The 25,772-nt window shown below is 36.1% G+C and overlaps 1 protein-coding gene across 24 annotated transcripts in view; it reads right to left on the bottom strand.

The window, feature by feature from the left end:
- DLG2 (discs large MAGUK scaffold protein 2) overlaps positions 1–25,772 on the bottom strand; it is a 1,649,366-nt gene that overhangs the window by 650,832 nt on the left and 972,762 nt on the right. For all 24 annotated transcript variants that reach the window (XM_055122503.1, XM_055122502.1, XM_055122499.1 and 21 more), the window contains one exon: positions 10,045–10,214. In XM_055122503.1, coding sequence (XP_054978478.1) covers positions 10,045–10,214 — 170 coding nt within the window. The remainder of the gene's footprint in view (positions 1–10,044; positions 10,215–25,772) is intronic.

A 25,772-nucleotide genomic window follows, 5' to 3' on the forward strand; every position in this document is an offset into this window, starting at 1 on the left:
GTAATACAAAGAACTAAAAAAAAAGGACTAAAAGGAAAATACAGTGCTTTGAGACCTCATGCCAAACAATTGAATTTTCCATTTGTCCTTTTCATTGTCACACCACTGTTCAGAATGGCCCTTTACCACCTACCACTTAAAACTCTCAGCCTGAGACATGAGCCTGAATAAAATATAACTTTGATTACATTCAGAAACAATTTTCACATGCATTAAAAATAAATATACATTGTAATTTACCCCTGTGGCAAGAAAAGGGAGGAATGTATAGTAGGCCTTTATGCAGTAAATTACTGGGTGCCAGTAATCAGAAGAGTTACATAACCTTTGTGCTCAGTTTCTACCCTGTGGTCTAGTGAATTCCTGAAATATGAACAACTTAATCTCAAATAATTGAAAGCCTTGCTAACTTAAAAATTTCCAAGTTGTGATCAGATTATTACAGTCTCACTCATTAATGACTTCGGAAAACAATCATTATCAGAGAGGATGAAAATAATTTTACTGCAGACAATTTTTATCTATGTGTAAAGATGATGCATTTAATTTTTAATTAAAATTTAAATTTATTCAGCATTCACCTGTCACCAAATGGATGTTCAGTACCTATAGCTCTATAACATGCTTTCAAAAAATAAAATTATAGTGTTGAGAATTCATAAATTACCATCTCTAAAACCTCTCAGATGAATTTGTCACACCAACTCAAAGAGAGTTCACTTTGGTCATATTAATATTTAAAGCAGATAGAGAAATAATGATGGATTGCAGAAGTTCCCAGATTTATTTCATTTACTGCCTAATTTTTAGAAAAAAATGTGATACCATCAAACCACTATAAATCTAACTTTTTAAAAGTGAAACAACAGAAACTCTTTCAATTGCACCCAAGTCTACAACTACCCAATCACCTCTCCATCATTCCAGTGTGTGCTACGTTGTGGTTTCACCCACTTTGGGAAACACTAAATTAGGGGAAAGAGTTGAGTATTGCATACTAGGTGTGTTTGTAATATCAGACAGCTACTAAGTAAATACTTAGCTATACAGTAATTCTATCATGTAATGAATAAGGGAAACAAAAAAATAAAAATCCTGAATAGTATTTTGGAAATTTCTTTTAAATTAATTTTATAATTAGATAAAATGTCAGATGCTTCAAACACTGTGTTGAACAAACAGATTTATTATAGCGCAAAAGGGGGACACCTATAAGGAAGCTCAATGCACACAAAAAGGGGCTTCCATTCTAAGGGGATTTTCTTGGCAACAAAGTGATTTAGTTTCATGTTGGCTATTCCTTTTTTCCCAGTGCAAACCTGCAGTGATGTTATCTATCTATCTTGAATGCTTCCCCACCACTCTACTCCAATTCCGCTCATTTACTATTGAGTTTGGTCACAGGCTCAACCTAAGACTTGTTTTCTTCTGAGATATTCACTAAATGTTCCAGTGTAGCATAGGCCAAAACAGAGATTATAAACTCCTGTTAGAATTATCAGTGTTTATCTTTTTAATTTGGTTTGTGGATATACATCCTCTCCAGTACTCTAAGGGTGGCTTAGATGTTCTGCTAGTGAAAGAATGAACAGAAGGGGGAAAATAAAATATTTTAGAAGTTCTTAAAAGGGAAAGATTGCTTTGAAGCACATCAGTTCATGCTGCTTCGTACCAGCTGAGGGTGCCAGGTAATACACTCAAGACTATTAGTCATCGTAAATCCCTTCAGCATGAGGGATAGACAACCAGATAGATCACGGAAATGGCTGAGGAGAGGAGACAAGCACATTTAAAGGGGAACTTCCTCTTTGACCACAGTCACCTGTTCCCTGGGTAGTCACTAGAAAAGTGTACCTGGCTTCAGAATCAAGGAAAGTCAAAGGAACAAAGACCAACAGGGAGCAGAGTCCAGGTTAAAAGCAACAGAGATTCAGTGACAAACAAGGATATCAGCACCCTTGGAGAGAGAGAGACAATTAGTGAGGGACCAGAAAGAACCAAGGGTGACATATTTGGAAAGCAGTGAGGAAGTCTCATGAATAAAGCCTGGACACAGAAACACTTGGGAAATGAAAACTAACCACTTAAACTGCAGAATAGGTAACTCCAATATAAGCATCAGTATCTTTGTATACTAATTTTACAAACAGGGTTCACTTGCAAACTAGTCAGTTTGGTGGTAACACTCAGTTTTGTGAAGGGCATAGCATTGAACTGGGTTGACTCTTGGAGAAAAGATTTCAATGGTAGGTCCAAAAGGAAGGCATGCCACAGTGTTCACTGGATAAAGGAAAAGAGTGTGGCGTGTGTTTAATAAAGTGTTCATAGTGCAGCTAACTTGGATACAGGAAGAGAGGAGGGAAAATTGAAAGCAAATTTTGTTACTGAGGAAAGGGAACTATGAGGATGAGGTCCTGAAATGGATGGAAAGACATTTAGATTTTGTCCATTAGCAGTGAAGAACCACTAGAGTCATTTTTAAAGCAGCAGAGAACAACTAATGGGCAGTGATGTTTGGAAAATAGATCCAGGAGAAACTTGTAGGCAAGGAAGAGTGGGATTGTCAACTGAGTCCATTAGAGAAGATCAGAAGAGCTAATATATGAACATAGTGGTAGTGGAGGTTTTAAAGAAATAGTGTGTTAGAAATAGTTTTCAAAGAATATTATGAAAAGAATTTAACCAGCTGTATCAGCTTTAATCAATAAGAACATCTTAAGAGAAGATGTTTTATTTCATAATACAGATTTAAGCATTTTTGGCATAGGGAACCAAAACAAATAGTCTGCATATGTTTAATTTTATAGGTCTGCTAAAGTTATGATTTAAAATGTACTTAAAAAATTCTTTAAAAACCTTTTATCACAAATCTATTTTCTGAGAACTCACATATGCACTTCAGATTTTTCTTCAGGGAATATTTTTGGTCACTTGGCAAGTCAAAATAAATTTGCCTAAACACTGTTTTCTATTTTTAACTACCCACTTTCCCTCCTGAAATGACTGACCTCATACAAACAGCCTGGTAACTTTGAATGACTAAATATGTTACTATGAGGTTAGGGAAATTTTTATATATTGATTCTAAACCAGTGTGCCCATTATGAAACTAACATATTAATGGCCAAAGCTCACCAGTTGAATATTGGGAAGATTAACACTGACACAGAATCACAGAAACTGAAGGTCATGTGAGAAATAGTAACTATGTAACATATGGAATAAATATTAGGGTATGCAAATGGAAAATTAGATTTGATTATGAAAACATTGGTTATTGTTAGTGTATACATAGTGAGGAAGAATTACAGTTTTTCTTCTAGTCCAGGTAAAGACAAAGAAAACAATCCCAGAACAAAAGTAGTCTGTGCTTTAAGCATTTTGCAATGATATCTCTCAAAGTGATTCAATTAAAATTTTAAAAATAAATAAATAAATAGATAAAATCTATATAATGACAACAACAACAAAAAGCAAATGCCTATAAATGGGCTGGGGGTTAAGCTCAGTCGCAGAGCACTTGCCTTCCATGTGTGAGGCCCAGAATTTCATCCCTGGAGTTGCACACATATACACAAAGAAGTATTTAAAAATGGAATTCCTATAAAATATAAATTTTTATATAAATTCCTATTAAAAATTCTAGCTATTCAAAAGTGTAAATTCATGATTTTCATATTAAATAGTTTTAATAAAAGTCAGTTATTCGATATTTCTCTGAATGTAAATATTTTACAATATATAGGAAAATCCATATTATTAATTTAACAGGATTATCACAAAGGCATTCCTGAGTTCTGCCTTTTTGAGATTTTCTTCTCGGAAGCATTTGCAGATTTCCCAACATGTCCTAACCTCTTTTACAAACCTTCTCACACAGGGTCTTGCTGGGAACCAGACAGGCAGGAAGGGCAGTGCATGGACCCTTTCAATCCAGAATGCTGGACTCTGCAGAGGGAGAGTGCCCATGATCTGTCCTCTGCCTCCTTCTGCCGAGGAGGTCCCGCTGGGAAGACTCTTTACAAAGTCAATGGTTTCCATTAACAAGGTCCTCGGATATGTAAAAGTCAATGTATGAGGCCCTGGGTTTAATCCTTGGCACCATATACACTCACAAGCACCTCTAGGATTGGCTAACACCGTGGTTACTGGCCCTAAAACTCAAAATAAAAAAAAAAAAAGAAAAGGAAAGAGACATTTGATCATAGAATGTTGTTCTTTTCCTTTTTGTGAATACTGGTTCTAAGCAATAAATACTGTCCATGGAGGACAGTACCTGGGGCTTTCAGTTCACGGGAACAGTACATACAGTCCTCAGTTCAGGAGGCTGTTCACCCCCCGAACCTCATGCTGCCTTCTCTCTTATTATGTCTTTTTAAAATTCGTGCATGTTGTTCCCTGCTTCAGGATAGTTTACCTGGGGCTGGTCCTGGCAAATTCCTTCCTTCCTTCCTTCCTTCCTTCCTTCCTTCCTTCCTTCCTTCCTTCCTTCCTTCCTTCCTTCCTTCCTTCCTTCCTTCCTTCCTTCCTTCCTTCCTTATTTATCTGTTTATTTATTTATTTATCTATTTATCTATTTATTTATTTATATCATATTATAGGTTAAACCCATATATATGTATATATGTATATATATATATGTACATATATATATTCAATGGCTAAATAAAAAAGCTGAGAATCTTCCCTAATGCACCCTATTCTCTGTTTCCATTCTTGCACCTTTAGTGAATTTTCACAGTGACTGCATGGTCAAAAACATGACATATTGAATCATGTGAACCCATGCCAATGCTAAAGATTTTGTAATAATATTCACTGTGTCTGAAATGTGAAACGTAGATATTTTAACATGGGCAACTAAGTCATGCGTGACCTGCTCTCATGTTTATTTATTTTTATTTATTTTTCTTTTATTCATAACAGAGCTGTCCAACCTGAGGGCCTTCCCATTCATTCACAAGCATTTACTTCCATTGGAATGCATTCCTCTTTTTCTGTATGAATTATCTTTTTATTTACATTTCAAGATTTAAAGTAGCACTTTTCAGAGACGTCTCTATTGATACTTTATTATTGTTGTTACTATTATGTTATCATTATTATTGGTGGTGTTGGGACACTCAGTGGTTCTCAGATATTACTCCTAGCTTTGTGCTCAGGGATAACTTCTGGTGAGAATTGGATGACCATATATAACGCCAGATTTTGAACTGGGGTTGACCATGTGCCAGGAAACTCCAGTTCCTTACAAATTTTTTAATTTATTAATAGCACTTCTCTGGTCTTTTACCCATCAAATTATGATCTTCTTTAACTGTCTTTATATACTTCATGAAGCCTCATTGCTTGGTTCTGTGCAAAGTCAATTTTTTTTTTAAATACTGTTTGTTGAATTATTGAAGAGTCAAATGAATGAACACATCTCAGTTAGGTCTTTACTATAACCCAGACTAGTAACTTGATTTACTAAAATACTGATGCTATAAGGAGTGGCTATATATCTAATTAAAGCTAGATAAAGACCTGTGAATCATAGCTCAAAATTGCACAGAGTCAATTTGTGATCTATACTAAAGTACGTTGACTTTCTCTTTCCCATTTGAAATTTTTGATTCTTCCATCATAACAACTTTCCCAGTAGATTCCATTTCCCTTCTTAGGGTGCACTCACACAAACATGGGATGAGTTATACATTAGTAGAAATTTCTTTGCAAAAGGTAACCAATCAAAAACAAATAATAATTTTTATTATGTATTCTTTATACATATTTATACAGACCAGACTCCATGCCAGGCTGTTTTCATTCAGGGTGCCCCAGAGAGGGGCGGGTGAGAACCCTCTCTGCCCCAAGGTACCCAGCCCCAGCAGCCGACCTCCACTACCCAACCACTGCCATGTTCCAGGCCACTTTTCAGATGCTTTGGCAGAGACTCACGTGTGAATGAAGTCCCAGGGAACCCAGATAATGCAGAACTTTGTGACCTTGGACTCTGGACTCTACAGGATGGGACCCGGAAGCAGAGATCCTCTGCTGCTATCTCTCAATCTCTGGTGACCCAGGGATCACACCCATAAGCCACACCTTGCCATACTCTGCTGGCCCCAGATAATCGATAATCTCCTCATAGGCCACCCTCCAGATCTTAATGACTGCTCCTCCCAGATGGAAGTATAAAAGGAGGGCTCCATAGTCATGCCACCCGACTCCATGCCAGCCTGTTTTCACTAGGGGTGCCCCAAAGTGGGATGGGTCAGAACCCTCCCTGCCCCAAGGGACCAAGCCCCTGGCAGCCGACCTCAACTACCCAACCGCCAGCACGCTCCAGGCTGCTTTCAACACCGCATGGCTGTGAACATTATAAGACACTTCCTACCCATTTTCCATAATTACCTCACCATATTTGATGGAGTTCAGACAGTAGGCTATATATATATGTATATATATACATATATATATTACTCTCTCTCTGTATATACACATATATAAATACACACACACACGCATATATATATATATATATATATATATATATATATCAGAGAACCCGGCAAGCTACTAAGAGTATCCCGCCAGCACAGGCAGAGCCTGGCCAGCTACCTGTGGCATATTCTTTATGCCAAAAACAGTAATGATAGGTCTCATTCCCTTGAGCCTGAAAGAACCTCTAATTGTTAGGAAAAACAAGTAAGGAGAGGCTGCTAAAATCTCAGGGCTGGGAGGAATAGCGACGTTACTGGTGCCTGCTCGAGTAAATCAATGAACAACAGGATGACAGTGATACAGTGATATATTATTTAATAATAATACTATATTATATACTTTCTCTGTCTTGCCATTATTCATCGATTATTATATGCTAATGATAAATGATAAAATATAACATAAATAATACTATTTATTATACATAAATATATATTTTTACAAAGATGGCAAGTGAAGTTAAGTCTACAAAGCATCAAAAGAACTCACATAGACTCCAATTTAATTTCAATTTACTAGAATTCAGCATTCAAGGTATGGGGCAAGAATTTAAGAACCTACCTATCTTTTATTTCTAATTATTGGACCACAGCGGGTAATGTCAGAGATTACACTAGGTTTTGTTCTCTAGGGTCCCTTCCAGAGATGCTCAGGGGATCAAGAACTGTGCAGAGCAAACCTGGGCCTCCTTTATGCAAAACTTGTTCTTAACCTCTTTAGCTTTCTTTCTTGCTTCAGGATTAGGAATTTAATTTATTGACTATAATAGATTATTTTCCTGTATCAACAGGCTTCATATTTTACATTGAGAATCAAATACTAATCAGTGAGCTTGACATGGTATAGGAAAAAAATGTATGACTTATAGTATAATCCTAAGAGGGCTAGTTGATCCACAGCCTTGTACAGAGATTTGGGATATTCAGGTCTATTATGCAGTGCTATAAAATTAATTGTAACAGTTTCCTAGTTCGCCTTATTGTAGTAAATCAAACCCATATATCATGCCATAGCCCAAACATTGTGTATTCTACATTCATCAGGATATTCCCTGAGCGTTCCTAGTCAGTTAACACTTTCCTGCCCTCACAGGACCCTCTTCATATTCCAGGCAGGTTTTTCCCCACTCTAAACTCAAGGGAGAACATAGTTCAGGATTAATTAAACCAACCAGAGCAGGGATAGTACCGGTGACAAAGAAGCCTAAAATGTGTTTCTGTTAAAACAGAAGGACTTTGGCTATCTAGAGTCATGAGTTTCTTTGCAGAGTAGCATTTTGGTGACTTGGCAATAGGGGAAATATTAACAAATGACAATGCATTGCTGTGTGCTTGAAATAAATATTTGTCTTATGATAATAATGAATGATTATTGCTTACTGAATTATGGGAATAGCTATCTATTATATATACCTATATAGCACTGTTGTCCTGTTGTTCATCGATTTGCTTGAGAAGGCACCTGTAACGTCTCCATTGTGAGACTTGTTACTATTTTTGGGATATCGAATACACCACGGGTAACTTGCCAGACTTTGTTGTATGGGCGGGATACTCTCGGTAGCTTGCCAGACTCTCTGAGAGGGGTGGAGGACTTGAACTCAGGTCGGCTGTGTACAAGGCAAATACCCTACTTGCTGTGCTATCATTCCAGCCATATATACCGATATAATAGAACTGATGCTATTTAACTTTAAAGTGCCTTCAGAATATGACTTTTGATCTGATGGTAAGATGTTAAGACTCTTGCTCTGCATCAGTTAATGCCGATTTAATCCCCAGCACTGCACAGTGTCCCCAAAACATCACCAGAAGTTATCCCTGAGTACAGAGTCAGGAGTAAAACCTGAGCACTGCTGGGTATAGCCAATCTCGCAAATTAAAAAAAATAATAAAAGAAAATAATAGTTTAATAAATTTGTAGAAAGTATTTTCCTCATTAGCACCAGGTATTGTGGTAAAGAAATGTTTTATTTTTTCTTCTATATTTAAATCTATAATTTTAATGTTTTTGAATTTAGCCCAAGAGGGGTCTCTGAGTATTTTTATTATATTTTCAAACAATTGTAGTGAAGGTTGAAACTATATGTACCAGAAATACCACAAATAATGTGTATATAGTTAATATTGCTTGGCAATCAATTTGTGCCCACCACTTTCAAATTCATATAAATAAACACTAATTCTCGCATTTCTAAATGCATCTGTATTATGTAGATGGGAAAATTAACGCTCAGGGAGGTTAAGTATGTTGCCTAAGTTTAGCTCCTGAGTCCAGAACAAGGATTCCAGACAAAGCACTTTGGTTTTGGAGTTTGCATTCTTAATCAGTATACTTTATGCTCATTATGTACCAGATATTAATTATGTTAAATTCTAACAAATCTTAAGTAACTGATGCTATCAGTATGATTGCCAATAAATCATGAGGAATTTGCTCAACAAAAGTCATTATGATAATCAGTGGCTGAAGTAGCATTGTAGCACGTAGCACTGTCATCCCGTTGTTCATCGATTTGCTCGAGCGGGCACCAGCAATGTCTTCATTGTAAGACTTGGTACGATTTTTGGCATATCAACATGCCACATAGCTTGCCAGGCTCTGCCGTGGGGCGGGATACTCTCAGTAGCTTTCTGGGCTCTCCGAAAGGAGAGGAGTCGAACCCAGGTAGGCCTCATTCAAGGCAAACGCCTACGTGCTGTGCTATCACTCCAGTCCAAGTGGCTGAAGTAGACTTTCAAATTCAGTCTGACTCTTAAGTCTGAGATCTTAAACGCCACCTACTGTCTTCCAGAGAAAGGGAAATGCTTATTTTATTTCCACTGCATTTGCTAATAGATCAAATAGATTTTTATGGAAAGAGAAATTATTAATTAAAACTATAGTACCATCACATTATAATCTTCTAAATTATTTAAATCACTGTTAAACTAATTATTAGATTTTCCTAAAATATCTCAAATTCCATCAAGCTAATATCAAATGCCAATATTTTGAAGAATGTTGCTCAAGAGATTATTCTTAAAATGAATACTATGATCCATCCCATTAAAATTTATGTTTTCTCCAATGTTACTGCAATTACCTTGAGATGTGAGAGCATTTTGAAAATTATTTTATTTTAACTCCTGCAAGTGCTAAATACTATTTGATATAGTTGGGTAGAACACATGACCATATCAAAATCAAAACATTATATAAAATTATAATAAACTATTTAAATTATTATTGTTCACATTTCTATTGATTAAATGAAGGTTACCATTTGTATCTGAAAACATTAGAAACTTCATGCCAACCAAGTCATAATAATTCAGTGAAATTAAAACTTTAGTGAAATATATATGTTACCTTTGTTTATAAGAACATTCCTGCATAACTTCATCTTTTCTATGTTGAGTTAAATTTAAAGCATTGGTTTTGTAGAAAACCTCTCAAAATCTCCTGGTTAATATTATAGTTGGAATTACATATTGGGTGGCAGTTTGGAAAAAGCATGAATTTAGCCAAATGTCTAGTGACTAGCATTCTTGTTAATATTATTTCTATTGCTATTACCTTTAGGCCCTTTGAACAGTTTGATTTCCACTACTGTCTCCAAGATGGGTCGCCTTCTGCGTACATACAGTCGAACGATAGAGCCTGCCTCCTTGAGGGCTTCCACGGCTTTACTGTGGGAAACCTCTGACACGTCCACTTCATTCACCCGTAGGATACAGTCATTGACCCTGAAAGAAGGAAAGAAAGCTGAAGGTAGGTCATGGCCAGGGCTACGGCGCAAAGAACAGGATGAGGGCGATGACCTGCATTTAGTGGGGGGTAAGCAATTAGAAACAAAACGAACTTACATTTTGAAATATTTTAATGCACCTGAAGGGAAGGGAGTGTGATAAACAGAATGGAGCCTGGGAAAAACCACTTTGGGTTCAAGTTCAGGCCCAGTTAGCCCGCTCATAAACAGAGTCTTACTCAAGAAAGGATTGGAACTCAACCAATGGCCACATTCAAACTCACCCAATTTGCATATTATTGCCCTACTGAAAACTTGACTGATTCTAGAGTAATTTGTGTAGGGGACCTAATTAACTAAAAAAGTTGACCACCTAGCTTGGCCTTTTCTTACCTTTCTCGCTCTTTCTCTCCTTTCTTTCTTCCTCTTTCTCGCTCTTTCTCTCCTTTCTTCCTTCCCTTCCTCTTTCCCTCCCCCCTCGCTCTTTCTCTCTTTCTCTTTCTCTCTTTCTTTATTTTTTCTTCTTTTCTGAAGTATATTGTTTTAAATGTATGCACCTTCTCTTGTAAACTCAAATGTGATTCCAGCTCTTTATAGGTCAGTATTTTGAGACTGCAGTGCCAAATGCTCCAGCTTCACCAGATTTCTGTTCTTTGTTTAACACCACATCATTGGTTATGTCCCATTATGAACTCCTGTTCTCTCCAAGTGTATTTGCTATAAAATATGCGTAGTTGCAAGGGTATGTATGCTAGGATTTTTGTCATTTATATCATTACTTTTCATTTAGTGGGGGGAGGTGGAGTGGAGTTTGGACCAAATCCAAGTGCTAAGAGAATATTCCTGGCTTTGAGGTGAGAAGTGACCCTTGGCAGTGCTCAGGGGATGATAACGGTGCCATCCAAGGTCTTCTACATTCAAAGAAAGCACCTTGTCCACTATACTATCTCTTTGGATGGTCTGTTGGATTTAATTTGTTTGACAAAAGAATGAATTTGAATGCTTCTCCTTTGCAACTCTTGAATTATTAATATACTACTTATAAAGTACAATATAATCATTTTAGAAACACAGAAATATAAAAATGTTGAAAGATAAAGAATATGAGGCTTAATTATCTAAAATAAACTTGTTAGTTTTCTGGAAATTTATCTTTCTGCTTTTATTTTTTCATACAAGAAAATCTTAGACAATTTTTCTCTAGTTCACTTGAACACTAAGAATTATGATACATTTTACATTAAACCAATTTTTGTCATGGGAAGAAATAATTTGAATTTTTTAGTTACTTTACCTATTATGTGTCCATGAACTACAAATAATTTGCATTTATGATGATTATTAATGTTAATACTGAGACAAGAAAGATTTCTTTTTCTTACTCTGCACATCTATTTTAGTGTTCCCCATCTCAGCTTATATGTGGCTCAGAGTAAAAGAAATTCAGAGGCCATTCTTTTTCTTTTTCTGTTTTTTTTTTCTTTTTTTGTCACACCCAGCAATGCTCAGGGGTTACTCCTGGCTCTGAACTCAGGAATTACTCTTGTGGGTGCTTAGGGGACCATATGGGATTCCAGGTATAGAACCCGGTCGGCTGTGTGCAAGTCAAACACCCTACTCGCTGTAGTATCTGCTCCAGGCCCAGAAGTCATTTTTCCATTGCTTCTCTTACTACTGTTGCATATTCAGCTCAACTGGAAAAGTATATCTTCAATTTATCCAGATTTCTTCCTGTCCATTACTGCCGCCATGGTTGACATCAACATCATGTCTCACGCAGGTTACTTTCACATTCTAGTGTCTGGATTTTAAATTCTCTCATTTAACTTTCAGTTTGTCCTCCATTCTGTGGATATAGATCTCCACAAAGGACATGTTTCATTGAGCATCCACATTCCATTCCCATTCTCCCGTTTCATTCTTCAAATAGTGACTGATTTTGGAAAAAATTGTGTATGATCTCCATTCTTCTCATTTCAATATTGAGCTTTTACTTGGGATCACATACATCTAATGTGATAAGACACTTTAGGTAAGTTGTACACATCAATTAAAAGTGTGACATGGTACTGCAAATGAAGAATTTTTCTATTATTTTTGATAGCAAATTTTTTATAATTGCTTGAAGAGCTAAGTTACAGAAGTCCTTACCTTGATGAAAATTTGAATTAGCCTCAAATCCCTGAACTTAGTAAGCAAAATCCCTTTTGTTCACTAAGTTTCAGTACTATATTTCATCCTAATAGATTCTATGGCTTTATTTTTACCTTTTTGTTTAAAAAGTTTCTTTTTTGTTTTGAGGCCACATTTTTTAGTACACAAGGGCTACAGCCAGCTCAGTGCTCAGGGGACTATGAGGTACAGATATTATTAATGCACATTAATAAGTTTAAGCATACATTTTATCTCTGACTGACAAAAAAAAATTATGGAAAACTACTAATTAAAATAGATTTTTAAACGTAAGCATCACAGGGGCCAGCTACCCTGCAGCAGCTGGTCCTTTGAGAGCAGGTAATTGTGTCATCTCATAAAAATGCAAAAACATAATGTTTACCACAATGCTATGCTTGGAATAGTAATCATGTCTTAAAACAGTGATTTCATATAGTGGTGTAGCTATATATGACACATCTATTCAAACTCTACTCATTTTCCCCCCTCTTTTGCCTTTATCCTTGTCAATGTTTAGGGTGAGAAAATCATAGCCTTAATTGGATGGTTTTTCCTGAAGATGTGGATAGAATACAGTTTAAATGCAGTAAAAGGAACATTGCGTTAGCTGTCAAGAGGATTGGATTGAGTTCAGGCAGTGGATGAGGTGTGTGACCATGGTCAACCACTTCACTTGTTTGAACTTTTGAACTGAAGTTTTTCACGCAAAGACTCTTAGCAGGTCTAGTTTTAGAAGAGACATAACGAAATAGATAACATGTAAGGTTACATGTGTAAATTGTAATACACTGAGGCTAAGCAACTGAGTGGTAAGTAAAAAAATCTGTGCTAAGGAATTTTCAGAAAAGTAATTAAGGTGGGAAAGTTTCTTTTAAACTAAAATAAGTGTAACCATGGCACTTACTCACTTTTACTTAGATCAAACTGTCAAAAAATATTGATTCCTAGTTATCGATAGATGATATCATTGAACTCAAGAGTGTTGTTAGTGCTAGGAGTATGACTCCAGCTAGGTGTCTGTTGGAATCCCGTCCTTTCCTCCCCTCCCTCTCTCCCCACTTTGCCTCCCTCCCCCAATCTGTCTCTCTTCTTTTTTCCCTTTTCTTGTCTTTAAATTATTTTAATTACATCATCCAGAGCTTGCTGTTTAAAACGCTTTTTAAAAGGAATGAAAAGTGTGGGATGGAGTTTATACTCAAATTCTCAAAATAAATGGGAACAACAATCAAGCCAAACTAGGACACTTAACTTCCCTTCCTCCCAATCACTTAAAATGGAATTTGGCTGTGGGGCTGGAATCCTGGAGGTAAGACATTTTTGTCTTGCTTGATGAATCCAGTTAGTTTCTCATCATCACATATGGGCTCTCAGCATCTTCAAAGTTTCCTGAACTCAGAACCAAGAATATTCCCTTAACTCACTGAGTGTGGCCCGAAGCTCTCTCACCTACTTCAAATAGTGATGTGGCTAGAGGGCCATCACTATTTAGAGTAAATTTTCTTTCTCTATAAATAGATAAGCTTTGTGAGTAAATCTACATTTGCATTCAACTAGAAACAAATATAATGCTAGCTTCAGGCTCAAGTATTAATTTACCCCACTAGAAAGTACAACCTTTATCACATTTTGTTGATTTAGAAAACCACTTATGTACACATTTCCTAACTACACTACACAGATAATTAAGTTGATTTTTTTCATCTTTTCAGAGTTAGATGTTCCATCAATAAGCCTACAATATTATTTTATCAACCAGAATTGTTCACAAGGTTAAAAGATTCATTATAATCTCCTGATTTCATTTCCTTTTTAACATTCTGGTATACTACCTTTTAAAAAAAACTTAAATATAAGAAAGACGTTTCTTCATTAGTATGTCTACAGATTCACATCAAATTGAACACAAAATTATTAAATTTCCTGAAACATGATATTGAATCATTCAACACATTATTCTACTTTGAAGAAGCTATAATTTTAAAAAACTGAATGGCTATTATATTTCATAGATCACAAGACATTTTTGTAACATAATATCTGTTATTTTAAACATTTTGGCTGTAATTTTCTTTAAAATAACCACCAATGCTTTTATTGAAAACTTAAAATTCCTATTAAAAATAGTGGAAGACAGTACTTGAGGTCTGATTTCTTTTTTATTTGTAGATATGTAGACTACAACTTTTGGAAAATAGATGCATTCAAAAGCAAGTTTTTGGCTCCATGGAAGTATGCAGGGAACTAAATGACCTATCTAATAAACATATAGTCATGAGTTCAAATCCCCAGTGTTCCCATCAATAGCAGCTCTATGATTTGAGCTGGGCACTTCTGTCTGTGATCACTGGTGTCGTCAGTGAGTCCCAGCCACATAACAGAAAGATGTGTGTCAGCACCACAAAAGTGGGTGAAAGCCCTGGCAAACAGAGCAACTAAAATGACATTTGAGCAGTGCAGCCATTAGGTGCCAACTCCAGTTAGAATGACTCTCCCCAGGTGCACCACAACCACAACACTGTGCCTCGGCTAAGGGGCATCTTCCCAGTTAGTGTGTGTCCAAGCAGTTAAAGGACTGCAAGCTTCAGAAAGCACCACTCCCTGCATGTGTAAACGTGGCAACTCAGTAAGCCCCAGTGAGTACCAGAGCTTCACTAAGTACTGTTCCCTTTGGTCAAACATAATGGAGAAATCACATCAATATTTAATGTGCTGAATGGAATGTGATAATGCATTATGGAAGGAAAAGCACTAGCAAGGAGAAAATGCTACATGTGCTAAAAGAGAACAATTATTTAAAAATCAGAATCTGTTTAAAAGAAATAACTTCATAGACATTATGTGAATGATAATAAGACCATAAAAACTCTATAGCTTAAGGTAGTGAAAAGGTCTTTTATTTTCTCATGACAGAGATTTTTTATTGAATTACTATGAGATCACTGTCACTGTCACTGTCATCCCGTTGCTCATCAATTTGCTCTAGTGGGCACCAGTAATGTCTCCAATGTAGACTTGTTACTGGTTTTTGGCATATCGAATATGCCATGGGTAGCTTGCCAGGCTCAGCCATGTGGGCTATATACTCTCGGTAGCTTGCCGTGCTCTCCAAGAGGGTTGGAGGAATCAAACCTGGGTTGGCTATGTGCAAGGCAAGCACCCTACCCGCTATGCTATCGCTCCAGCCCTCACTATGAGATAGACACTTACAAAGCTGTTAATGATTAGGTTTCAGTCAAGCAGTGTTCAACACCCATCCCTTCACCAGTGTACATTTCTCAGCACCAGTGTCCTCAGTTTTCCTCCCATCACCCTCCATCCCCACCTGCCTCTATGTCTCTCTCTCTCACTCTCTCTCTCTGTCTCCTTTTGGGCATTGAGGACTGCAATACAGATATTGAAAGGTCATCATGTATATCCCTTTACTTACTTCCAGTACTCAGCTCCTGTCCAGCATGATCATTTCCAACTACTACAGTCATAATGGTCCCTTCTCCATCTCGATCTTACCTACCCTCCATCCCACACACTCTTGTAGATTCCAACCATTGACCAGTCCTCCTAGCCCATTTTCCCTGGTGAAAGGTCTTCCTTATCTTTATTATATCCTAGAGTTACTAAATGTAGATTTTAAATAATAATATGAAATATTAACTCCTCAAAATGTTATTCAAATAAAGGTAGGCACCTCTTGATAGGAAACAGAGAAAAGGAAAACAATAACAGCACACACATACATGTAGGAAATAAAGACTGGACTGAATGTCTTCAGATCATGCTGAACTTTTCTAAGTATACTGAATTATGTGTTTCTATGTCTTTCTATTCCCTCTTGAGTGCCTGTACACTCAAGATCTTTAAGGTCCATTACTAAAGTTCCCCCTTTATGAAACTTCTCATCTTAAAAATCCAATTATTTTAATTGCCCTCATTAAGTGTTGAGATTAAAAGCATAAGATTCCTATAGTTCAGCAATTTTTCAGAAAAAGAAATTAAATTATTTTTGAAACATAACACAGTGCTTCTGTAGTAATATTTATGGGTCTTTTTTTCCTCTGACAAATATCTCATGGTTGTCAGAGGAATGACAAGTTCATACAGCTTATCAAAGAGACAGTTATCAAATGTAGAAAGTTCCTTTTGAAAATGTTGAAGGGAGGCCACACAGAGGTTTTGTCTGACTAGAAAAAAACAGAAACTTAGAATTTAATATTGAATATCATTTTCTTCCAAATTGTGAAACAGAAAAATTTATTTCAAAGAGCTTCGAAATTGGAGATCTATGGGTAGGGAATAAATCCGTTGGCTTCACCACGGCACTTTATTGTGTTTCTTGCTCTTCCCAGCATATGGCTTAGTTTTCTGATTTATCCTTGAATTTGAGAGATACTCCAAGTGCCCTAATTAATTCCTGTCTTTGGTAGATTTCTTCCACTTGCTAATGAAATGATCTAGCTAGTATAAAATGTATATTTTCAGCACTTTGTATGTTTTTTAATCTAACTTATCTCACATCTATTTATTTAATACTTAATTCAATTATTTTCTTGTCTTTTGGGATATCACCTCAGGCTCAATAGCCTAGCTCAGAGCCTCTCCATTTGGTATCCAGAGAAAATTATTCGGATGGATGCCAGATTTAGTGAGAAAAAGTTTAGAATATCTGGTTAAATTTGGTTTTCAGATAGACATAGTTACTCAGGTATAAAAAAATCATTTTCAAAGGAAGTTCTTGGCGTGGTATTTGCCTGACACTTAAGTTTATATAGGTATACCAAACTGTATATTTTATTTATTAAAATTACACAAACAAGTAGAAAATACACAAATTAGGTACTATTGTATATACTAATTAAAACACAGTGTTGAAAAGTATATATATTTTATTTACTTTAAAACAGAAATTCAACCTCAAGGAGGTTAACAATGAGCAATAAATGATGTTTAACAAGGGTCAGTGTGAAGGGCCATGGTTGGAAGCCTGCCCCAAAGATTGAGGGAGATGGCTGTTGGGATAGAGAAGGAACCACCATGACAAAGATGGTTGGAAAGGATGACTCTGAATGGGAGATGCATGCTGAAAGTAGATAAAGGATAAAACATGATGGTCTCATTGCAAACATAATGCCCAAAAGGAGATAGAGAAAGAAAGAGAGAGAGAATAGCAGGAGAGAGAGAAGTGGAGGCTGGGGGGTGTGGCAGGATGGATACAAGGGATATTGGTGGTGGGAAATGTTACACCAATGGAGAGATGGATATTGGAACATTGTATGACTGAAACCCAATCACAAAAGCTTTATAACTGTATCTCGAGGTGACTTAATTAAAAATATAAGTTAAAAAAATTGATGTTTAAGTTAGGGGGCAGAGAAATAGTGATTCCTGAGCACAGAGCCTGAAGTAAGCACAGATCACCAGGTGTGGGCCCAAAGACCAAAACATTTAAGTTTTAAATGTTTGAGTAATCTGAAAACTCATGAACTACATGTTCATATTTTTGTGTTTTTTTGGGGGGGGCACACCCAGTGATCCACTGGGGATACTCCTGGCTCTGTACTCAGGAATTACCCCTGGCAGTGTTCAGGGAACCATATGGGATGCTGGGAATCGAACCTGGGTCGGTCGCGCGCAAGACAAACACCCTACCCGCTGTGCTATTGCTCCAGCCTCTATTTTTATTATTTTTAAATAATTTGGGGACTCATTTAAGAATCTATTCTACTGCGATCACTGAGTTCTTAAGAATCATACTGAAAGGATATTAAATTCAAAGATTAAGGGTTCTTAGACATTAGAGACCATCAGAGTTATTTCAAGGACTTCTAAACCACAGTTGATGGGTCTAATTTAGGGTTTCTGTTGTAGTAGTTCCAGAGCACAAGAGCAGACTACTATTTCAATCAGTTCCTTGGCGATTCTGAACAGGAACTGTGTTCTGAAAATAACTGATTAAGGTTCAGTAAGGTCACTCTACTTGGCATATGCATGTTTCATTCTAAAATGAATGGTTGTACTTGATATCATGTAGCCATTACCACTAGTTATAAAAGTCCCAACTCTGTATTTCATTCCCACAGTGTTGCAGCTCTTCCTTTTTTGGAATGATTTTGTAGGGATTCTGGACAGAAGGCCACAGCTGCCACATTGTATGAGACTGCAGATGCAAACCATTTTCCAGAATGCCTTCTAACTCGAGACATTTTCCTGCAATAAAGCTGAACTACATTTTTGATAGTTACTTCATCTTGCATTGCAAAAAATAGGGTTTTTGCTCTCATCTCTAATTCTGAATGAGAGTGGCTTGGGTTTATAGAAGCCATCTTCCATAAAGAATGTTCTGTTTTACTCTTCCCATTTGCCACTTCATTTCCCTTACATAAAACATTTGCTGGATTCACTGCAGCTGTTATCTGGAAAACATGACAGCCTTTCATAATGGGGAGAGAATGAGCTATTTCAAGGACTGTGGTTGGTATTTTAGCACTTCCCCTGAAAAACACAGAAGCCAGTAACAAATCTTGAGCCAGGTAATTGGGTGAGCATAATGGGAAAAGAGACATTGGATGGGAATTTCAAATGAGAGGATCATGGGACTGGAGCTTGCTTCACTAATTATGCTATACTCTGTCCAGGGACATGTTAACTTTCCTGAGACAAGGTCCTGATAATTCCCAATAGCTTCCTAGGTGGATTTTCATTCTTTTTTGTGATGTAAAATGTTTTATTTTGAGAAATATCATTGGGGGAAAAGAGAGAAAGAAAGATCAATTTTTATATGCCAGGTTAAGTAGTCCCTCTCTGTTTGTTTTGATATACCAAAAAGTTCAGCTGAAACTTCCTAAAACAATGCTATCATCATTATCTCTCCCCCCAAAATTAATTTTAACATATACAAGATAAAATTTGTGTTTAATTTCTTTTGTATGCTGCCAACTGAGACATAGTTTCTAATTAGCATGGTTGAGGAGGTTTCTCAAAGTAGATTTTTAAAAAATACCACTCATGTACCAGCTCTTAGTCAAGTCTTAACCTCACTATCCTGAAAAATCTATCAAACTTATTCCTACATTTTATTGCATGTAACTTACTATCTCTCCAATGCTCAACCAAATCCAATTTCATTGGAAGTCAAGCTCATACTTCATGCATAGGTTCAAAAAGGATTTCCTAATAACTCAAATCCCATTACAATGGTACTTAAAAAGCAAATACAAGAGAGTCTCAGCAAAAAATCCCTGGATCATTTTGGTATCCACAGACAACATAACACTGAATATGGCTTCAATTCTACACATTAGGAAGTACATTTTAATTCATTACCTTTTCTGCAGTACCAGGTAAAGGCAAGGCAAGCATTCTGCCTCTAAGCTACATCCCTGACCTAAAAACACATTTATTTATTTATTTATTTATTTGCATTTTTATTGAATGACTATAAAATAGACCCTTACAAAGATGTTCATGATTAGATTTCAGTCAGATTGGGAGAATTAATATTCTCAAAATGTCAGTACTCCCCAAAGCATTATACAGATTCAGCGAGATCCCTATAAGGGTATCTATAAGGATATCCATGGCATTTTTAAGAGAAATTGATCAAACACTCCTGAAATTAATATGAACAATAAGTCCCCATGAATAGCTTAAGAAATTGAGGGGAAAAAGATAGGCATCACCTTCTCCAACTTCAAACTGTACTTCAAAACAGTAATAATTAAAACAGCATGATATTGGAATAAAAACAGATCTACAGACCAATGGAATCAGTTGAATATTCTTACACATACTCTCAAATATATGATCATTTAATCTTCGATAAGAGGGCAAGAAATATGAAGTGGAGTAAGGAAAACCTCTTTAACAGGTAGTGCTGGCAAAACTGAAGATCTACATACAAAAAATGGGCTCAGATCTCTAACAACATGCACAAAAGTCAGATCAAAATGGATTAAAGACCTCAACATCACATGAGAATCAATAAAGTACATTAAAGAAAAACACATTTCTAAAAAGTTGTATTTAACTTCCTATTTTGCCCTACCTAGAAATTGATATAGATGAACATATATAAAATTCATGATTATGCATCTTACCATTCTACTTGTGTTATTGATGAATGTTTTCTGAAAATTTGAGAAATTCCTGGTATGGTAAGAAAAATACTATTATAAACCAGATGTGAATTCTAATCTTGGTTCTTCCAATTTGCACTTACAGAAGTTATCCTCCACCCCTCATACAATGGAATTTATTATTTTAACATTATCTTCTAGTTGGTTTTGCACCCCAAGCAGAACACAGTGCCAATTATTTTTCTTCTCCCCAAGGATAACTCTGTGCTTTATTTTTTTATTTTCATTTTGATAAATTATGCAAATCATTACCTTGCTTGAAATAAAGAACTTGCCTCCTATCACTACACATTCACATCACATACAGATTTTAGAGTTTAGATTTAGTTTTTAGATTATTCCTTTTTCCTCACTTATTGTACTAAGGTCTTCTCTTACTCTCAATCTCTACATTGCAAAAACTAGTCTTCTTGCTTCTAACTTTTAACTATACTTCTTGCTCCTAGCTTTGCCTTATAATTATGACTTCCAGAACAGTGCTATTAAAAATACATTGGGTTACTATATTCTATTGTTTGTCTTTCTTTGTTGTCTAGTGGATTTCCACACATTTAAAAACCCTCCACAAAGAAGATTTTTGTTTTGTTTTTGAGTCACCCCGGCGGCGATACACAGGTACCAGAAATGTAATGAATGATAAAGTTACTGATAAGCCCTGATACAGTGGGTGAAAGGGAGATTTACAAGAACACCACAAGTCACAGCAAAGTGACAGCAGTGTATATTACTTTCATGTAGCCAAAGTTGCAGCATAAGATTATCCTTCAGGGCCAGAGAGACAATCCAACAGGCTGAGTGCATGCTGGAAGTCCAAGTAGATCCCTGCCACAGAATGGCCCCTGGGCACTTACAGGTATGACCTCGAGTATGGAATTGGGAGTAGTTCCTGAACACTGCCGAGTGGGACCCAAGGTGCTCCCCTCTCATAGAACATTTTAAACATTTAGAATTTAGGCTTTAATTTCAAAGGAAATTCTTGTTTTTTTAAAAATTATTTGACTTATTGGAGGTCAATATTCATTGAAAGATATTAAACCATAAGCAAGATTTCAAGTATTTTGTGTGGCAAATTGCCTGTTTATTGTGCCTTATTTTAAATCATTCTTTATTTGCCATAAAGATAATGTGTTTTTCCTCAATGTTCCTTTAGCAGGAAAGTAGGAAGTTTGAGTTTTTGTATACTTCCACTTAATGTAGCAAAAATGCAGTTTGTTTGATGTAAAGGATCGCAGCAATTTATGAGATGCATAAATGCTAGAGTGAAAAATTTCAACATCTTTAAAGATTCTTAAAATTGTAAATAATAAATTTCATGGTATATAAATTTGTTGATTACAATAGTATTTACATAGTTCAATATTACTATTGAACGATGCCCATATTATCTAGTTCAGTGCTTTGTTCTTTATTAGGGTCCCTTACCATAAGCTCAATGAACGAAGAAAACCTGTTTCTTAGTTTCCTTTCTTAGAAATCACATATTATGGACTGGAGTGATAGCACAGCGGTAGGGCATTTGCCTTGCATGCGGCAGACCCGGGTTCGATTCCTCTGTCTCTCTTGGAGAGCCCAGCAAGCTATCGAGAGTATCCTGCCTAGATGGCAGAGCCTGGCGAGCTACCCATGGCATATTTGATACGCCAAAAACAGTAACAAGTCTCAAATGGAGACATTACTGGTGCCTGCTCGAGCAAATTGATAAACAACGGGACGACAGTGCTATGACTATACTATGCTTATCACCTAGGCCAGTGTTAAGTCCAGAGTAGGAATATGGTAATAAATTAATGAATGAATAAATGAATTGGTAGTAGTTCTATATCGTTTGGATTGGGGTTGTAAAGAATAAAGCCTATGTAATCTTTTTGTCCGCATTTAAATTTTGACAACTTGAACTTGAAGACCTTCTTAAATTCAACCCTATAATTATTAAAATTATTTAGTATTGGCAAAGAGAGTGAGCAATTCTCTACACAGCAAATAATGCTCAATTGCCTGGAGGTACTAATTTTCTAGAGCAGATGAGTAGTGATGCTGTTTTCTGATCTTTTCTGTGCTACAATATTCAGATGTTATTGTTTCTGTGATTTCATAGTATCCAAATCCTTGTTTCTTCCTAGGATAAATTGTATTTCATATAATATATGTAAGTTAACTTTGCACTAAAATTTTATGGCACATTTGGAATTAGGATATTGTAATTTCAAAAACTAGAATAAGGTATATGAATTATTGGACAAGTTGCTGTCTGCAAATTGGATACTTTAGTCTGCAGCTGTGGAGGTAAAATCAGTCCTGGTCAGTAGAGCTGGAGAATTCTGGACAAGAAATAACCTTTATAATCAGGTTTCAATAATTTTCCATTTTTCTGTTTACACTATGCATATATCTCTATGAAGACCATATAAGTTTATTTTAGGGCATTGTTAGAACCAAAGATCCTTTGAGAGGCAATTTCATAAAAGACATCATTGGAGAAAACCATGACAAATATGGCAGCATATGAGAAAAACTTCTAAAAGATTTAAAAAGACCAGAGAAAGATCTAAAATATTGCAAAGGGGCTAGAATGATAGTATAGTGCATTTGCTATGCACTTGACCAACCTGGGTTCAATCCCCAGCATCCCACATGGTCCCCCAAACACTGCCAGGAGTAAATCCTGAGTGCAGAGCCAGGAGTAACTCCTGAGCATTGCTGGGTGTGACCCAAAAAGCAAAAATAAATAAATAAATAAGGATTTTAAAAACTAAAGTAAAATATTGCAAAAAGAAGAGCTAAGGATGCTGGGAGAACCCATTCAGGTTGAAAGATGTGTGCCAATAGTAGACTATAGACTGAACACCATGGCCATTCAATGCCTCGATTGCAAACTACAACATCCAAAAGGAGAAAGAACAAAAGGGAAAGCACTGCCTCAGAAGTGGGGTGGGGTGGTGGGGGATGGGGTGGCGGTGGTGGAAGGGATACTGGGAACATTGGTAGAGGAGAATGGGAACTGGTGGAGGGATGGGTAAATGATCATTGTGTGACTGAAATGTGAACATGAAAGTTTGTAAGTTTGTAACTGTACCTTGCGGTGATTCACTAATTAAAAATTTTAAAAGTAAATAAACTAAACAATTTAAGAAAAGAAGAGCTAGGACAATGGTACAGGGGGTAGGGGTAGAGATTTTGATGCAACTGACCCAGGTTTGATCTTCAGTACCCCATATGGTCTCCTGAACTCACAAGGAGTAACCTCGGCACTTCCAGGTGTGCCCCTGGCCACCCCCTGAAAACAAAAAACAAAACAAAAATATCCCAAAAGCAAAACAAAAGTATGCAAAAAAGAGCCATTTTCCAGACAGTCTGTGACAACAAATATAGTAACCTTTGAGAATGGAGTCCATAAACTTTTACCAATATTTTTCCAATATTTTACCAATATAATCTAAAGCTTATAAATGTGATGTGTAGATATTTTTATATATTTATGTGAAAAATTAAAGATTATTCAAGATAAGTAACACATTTTTGAAGTAGATATGAGACAAAATTAAAATTACATATTAATAGGCAAACAGCTCCTGGTTTTGTTTTCTTAATATCTCTCACTCCTGTCAACATTATTGTTACTTTGTCCTTTTATTATGCTGTCTAGTAAAATCACAACCTTTTTGACACATTATTTATTTTAATCCAATATTCCTTGAATTAAGTTGTATATTTTGAAACAATATATTACTTTAAAGATTATGTAAATACTTAAACCATAGTCGAAAATATTGTATTTGGCTAGTTTTCAATCATATCAAAAACTGTTTATCCTGTTTCACTAATTATAATTTGGCCTTAAAACATTTTTTGAATCAAATTTATTTATGATTCTGTTTCAGGTGCCACCAATAGTTCCTCATCGGTGTTCACGGTGATCGATTGTCTCCCATCAATGCCCCTCCCCCGAGCCTGCATCCATGGCAGGTGTATTTTTTTCATTTTTGATGCTGTGGTTTAGAGTACTGTTACTGAAAGGGTTTCATGCAGATTGTTTTAATTCCTTTCAGCACCCAGTCCACATCTAGAGTAGCAACTTCCCACTATCATTGTCATTGGGGTCCCTTTTGGGACCTATCACCCAATCCTTCACAGCGTTCCAATAAGGATCAGTCCTTCTGTTCATTTCTATTGCCTTTGGGCCTTAGTTACTCCCCTGCTATGTTTCTTTATATTCCACATATTAATGAGATCATTCTGTGCCTATCCCTCAACTAATCCAACTTAGTATAATACTCTCCACATCTATCTATATATGAACAAATGTCACAGTTTCATTCTTTATGATAAACACAGCTCAGGAACTTCATAGGCTCAAGATCAATTTTGCAGAACTGAAGAAGTTTTTTAAAGATAAAACAACTAATTCAAACCAAACTTCCATAGAAAGCTGGCAAACAAACCTCCAAACTTCATGATAATAATTTTTTCAATGTCAATGGCCTAAATACACCAATTAAAATAAACAGAGTGGGAGGATGGATTAGAAAACTGAATCCATTCTTATGCTATCTACAAAAAAAATAAAATTGAACAATAAGGACAAAAAGACTCTAAGTCAAAGGTTGGCAGACTGTATTTTAAGCAAAACAAAACAAAACAAAACAAAACACAAAACACCTCAACCCCTCACAAAAGCTGTTTTGGCCATACTTGTATCAGACAACATCGACTTCAGGCTTAAAATACTATAAGAGACAGAGAGCATCATTTACTAATGATCAAAGGATATGTACATTGGGAATAATTTACACTTCTTAACATACATACTCCTAATGAGGGACTAGCATGTTACTTAAAACAACTGCTAATAGACCTGATGGAAGATGTCTAGAGCAATACAATAACAGGTTGAGACATTGCTCTGTCTCCTCTTTATAGATCAACTAGGCTACAATTCAGCAAGGGGAATTCTCCATAATATACGATACCATACAGTGCCACAAAATGTACCTCCATAAAGTCAAGAAAATAGAAATCATATTAGTTATTTTCTAAGACCATGACACACTGAAAATAGATGTTAGTCATGATCAGAAATGCAGAAATAACTCAAACACCTAGAAATTAACAAGCTCACTATTAAACAACCAGAGGAGAAATATGAGAAGAAATCAGAGAAGAAATCAACAAATTTCTAAAAACAAACAGAATGTGGACATGAGCTACCATAACTTGTGAAACACATCAAAAAGTGATGTTAAGAGTAAAGTTCA

This window comes from Sorex araneus, chromosome X (assembly GCF_027595985.1).
Source record: "Sorex araneus isolate mSorAra2 chromosome X, mSorAra2.pri, whole genome shotgun sequence".
NCBI classification, from domain to species: domain Eukaryota; kingdom Metazoa; phylum Chordata; class Mammalia; order Eulipotyphla; family Soricidae; genus Sorex; species Sorex araneus.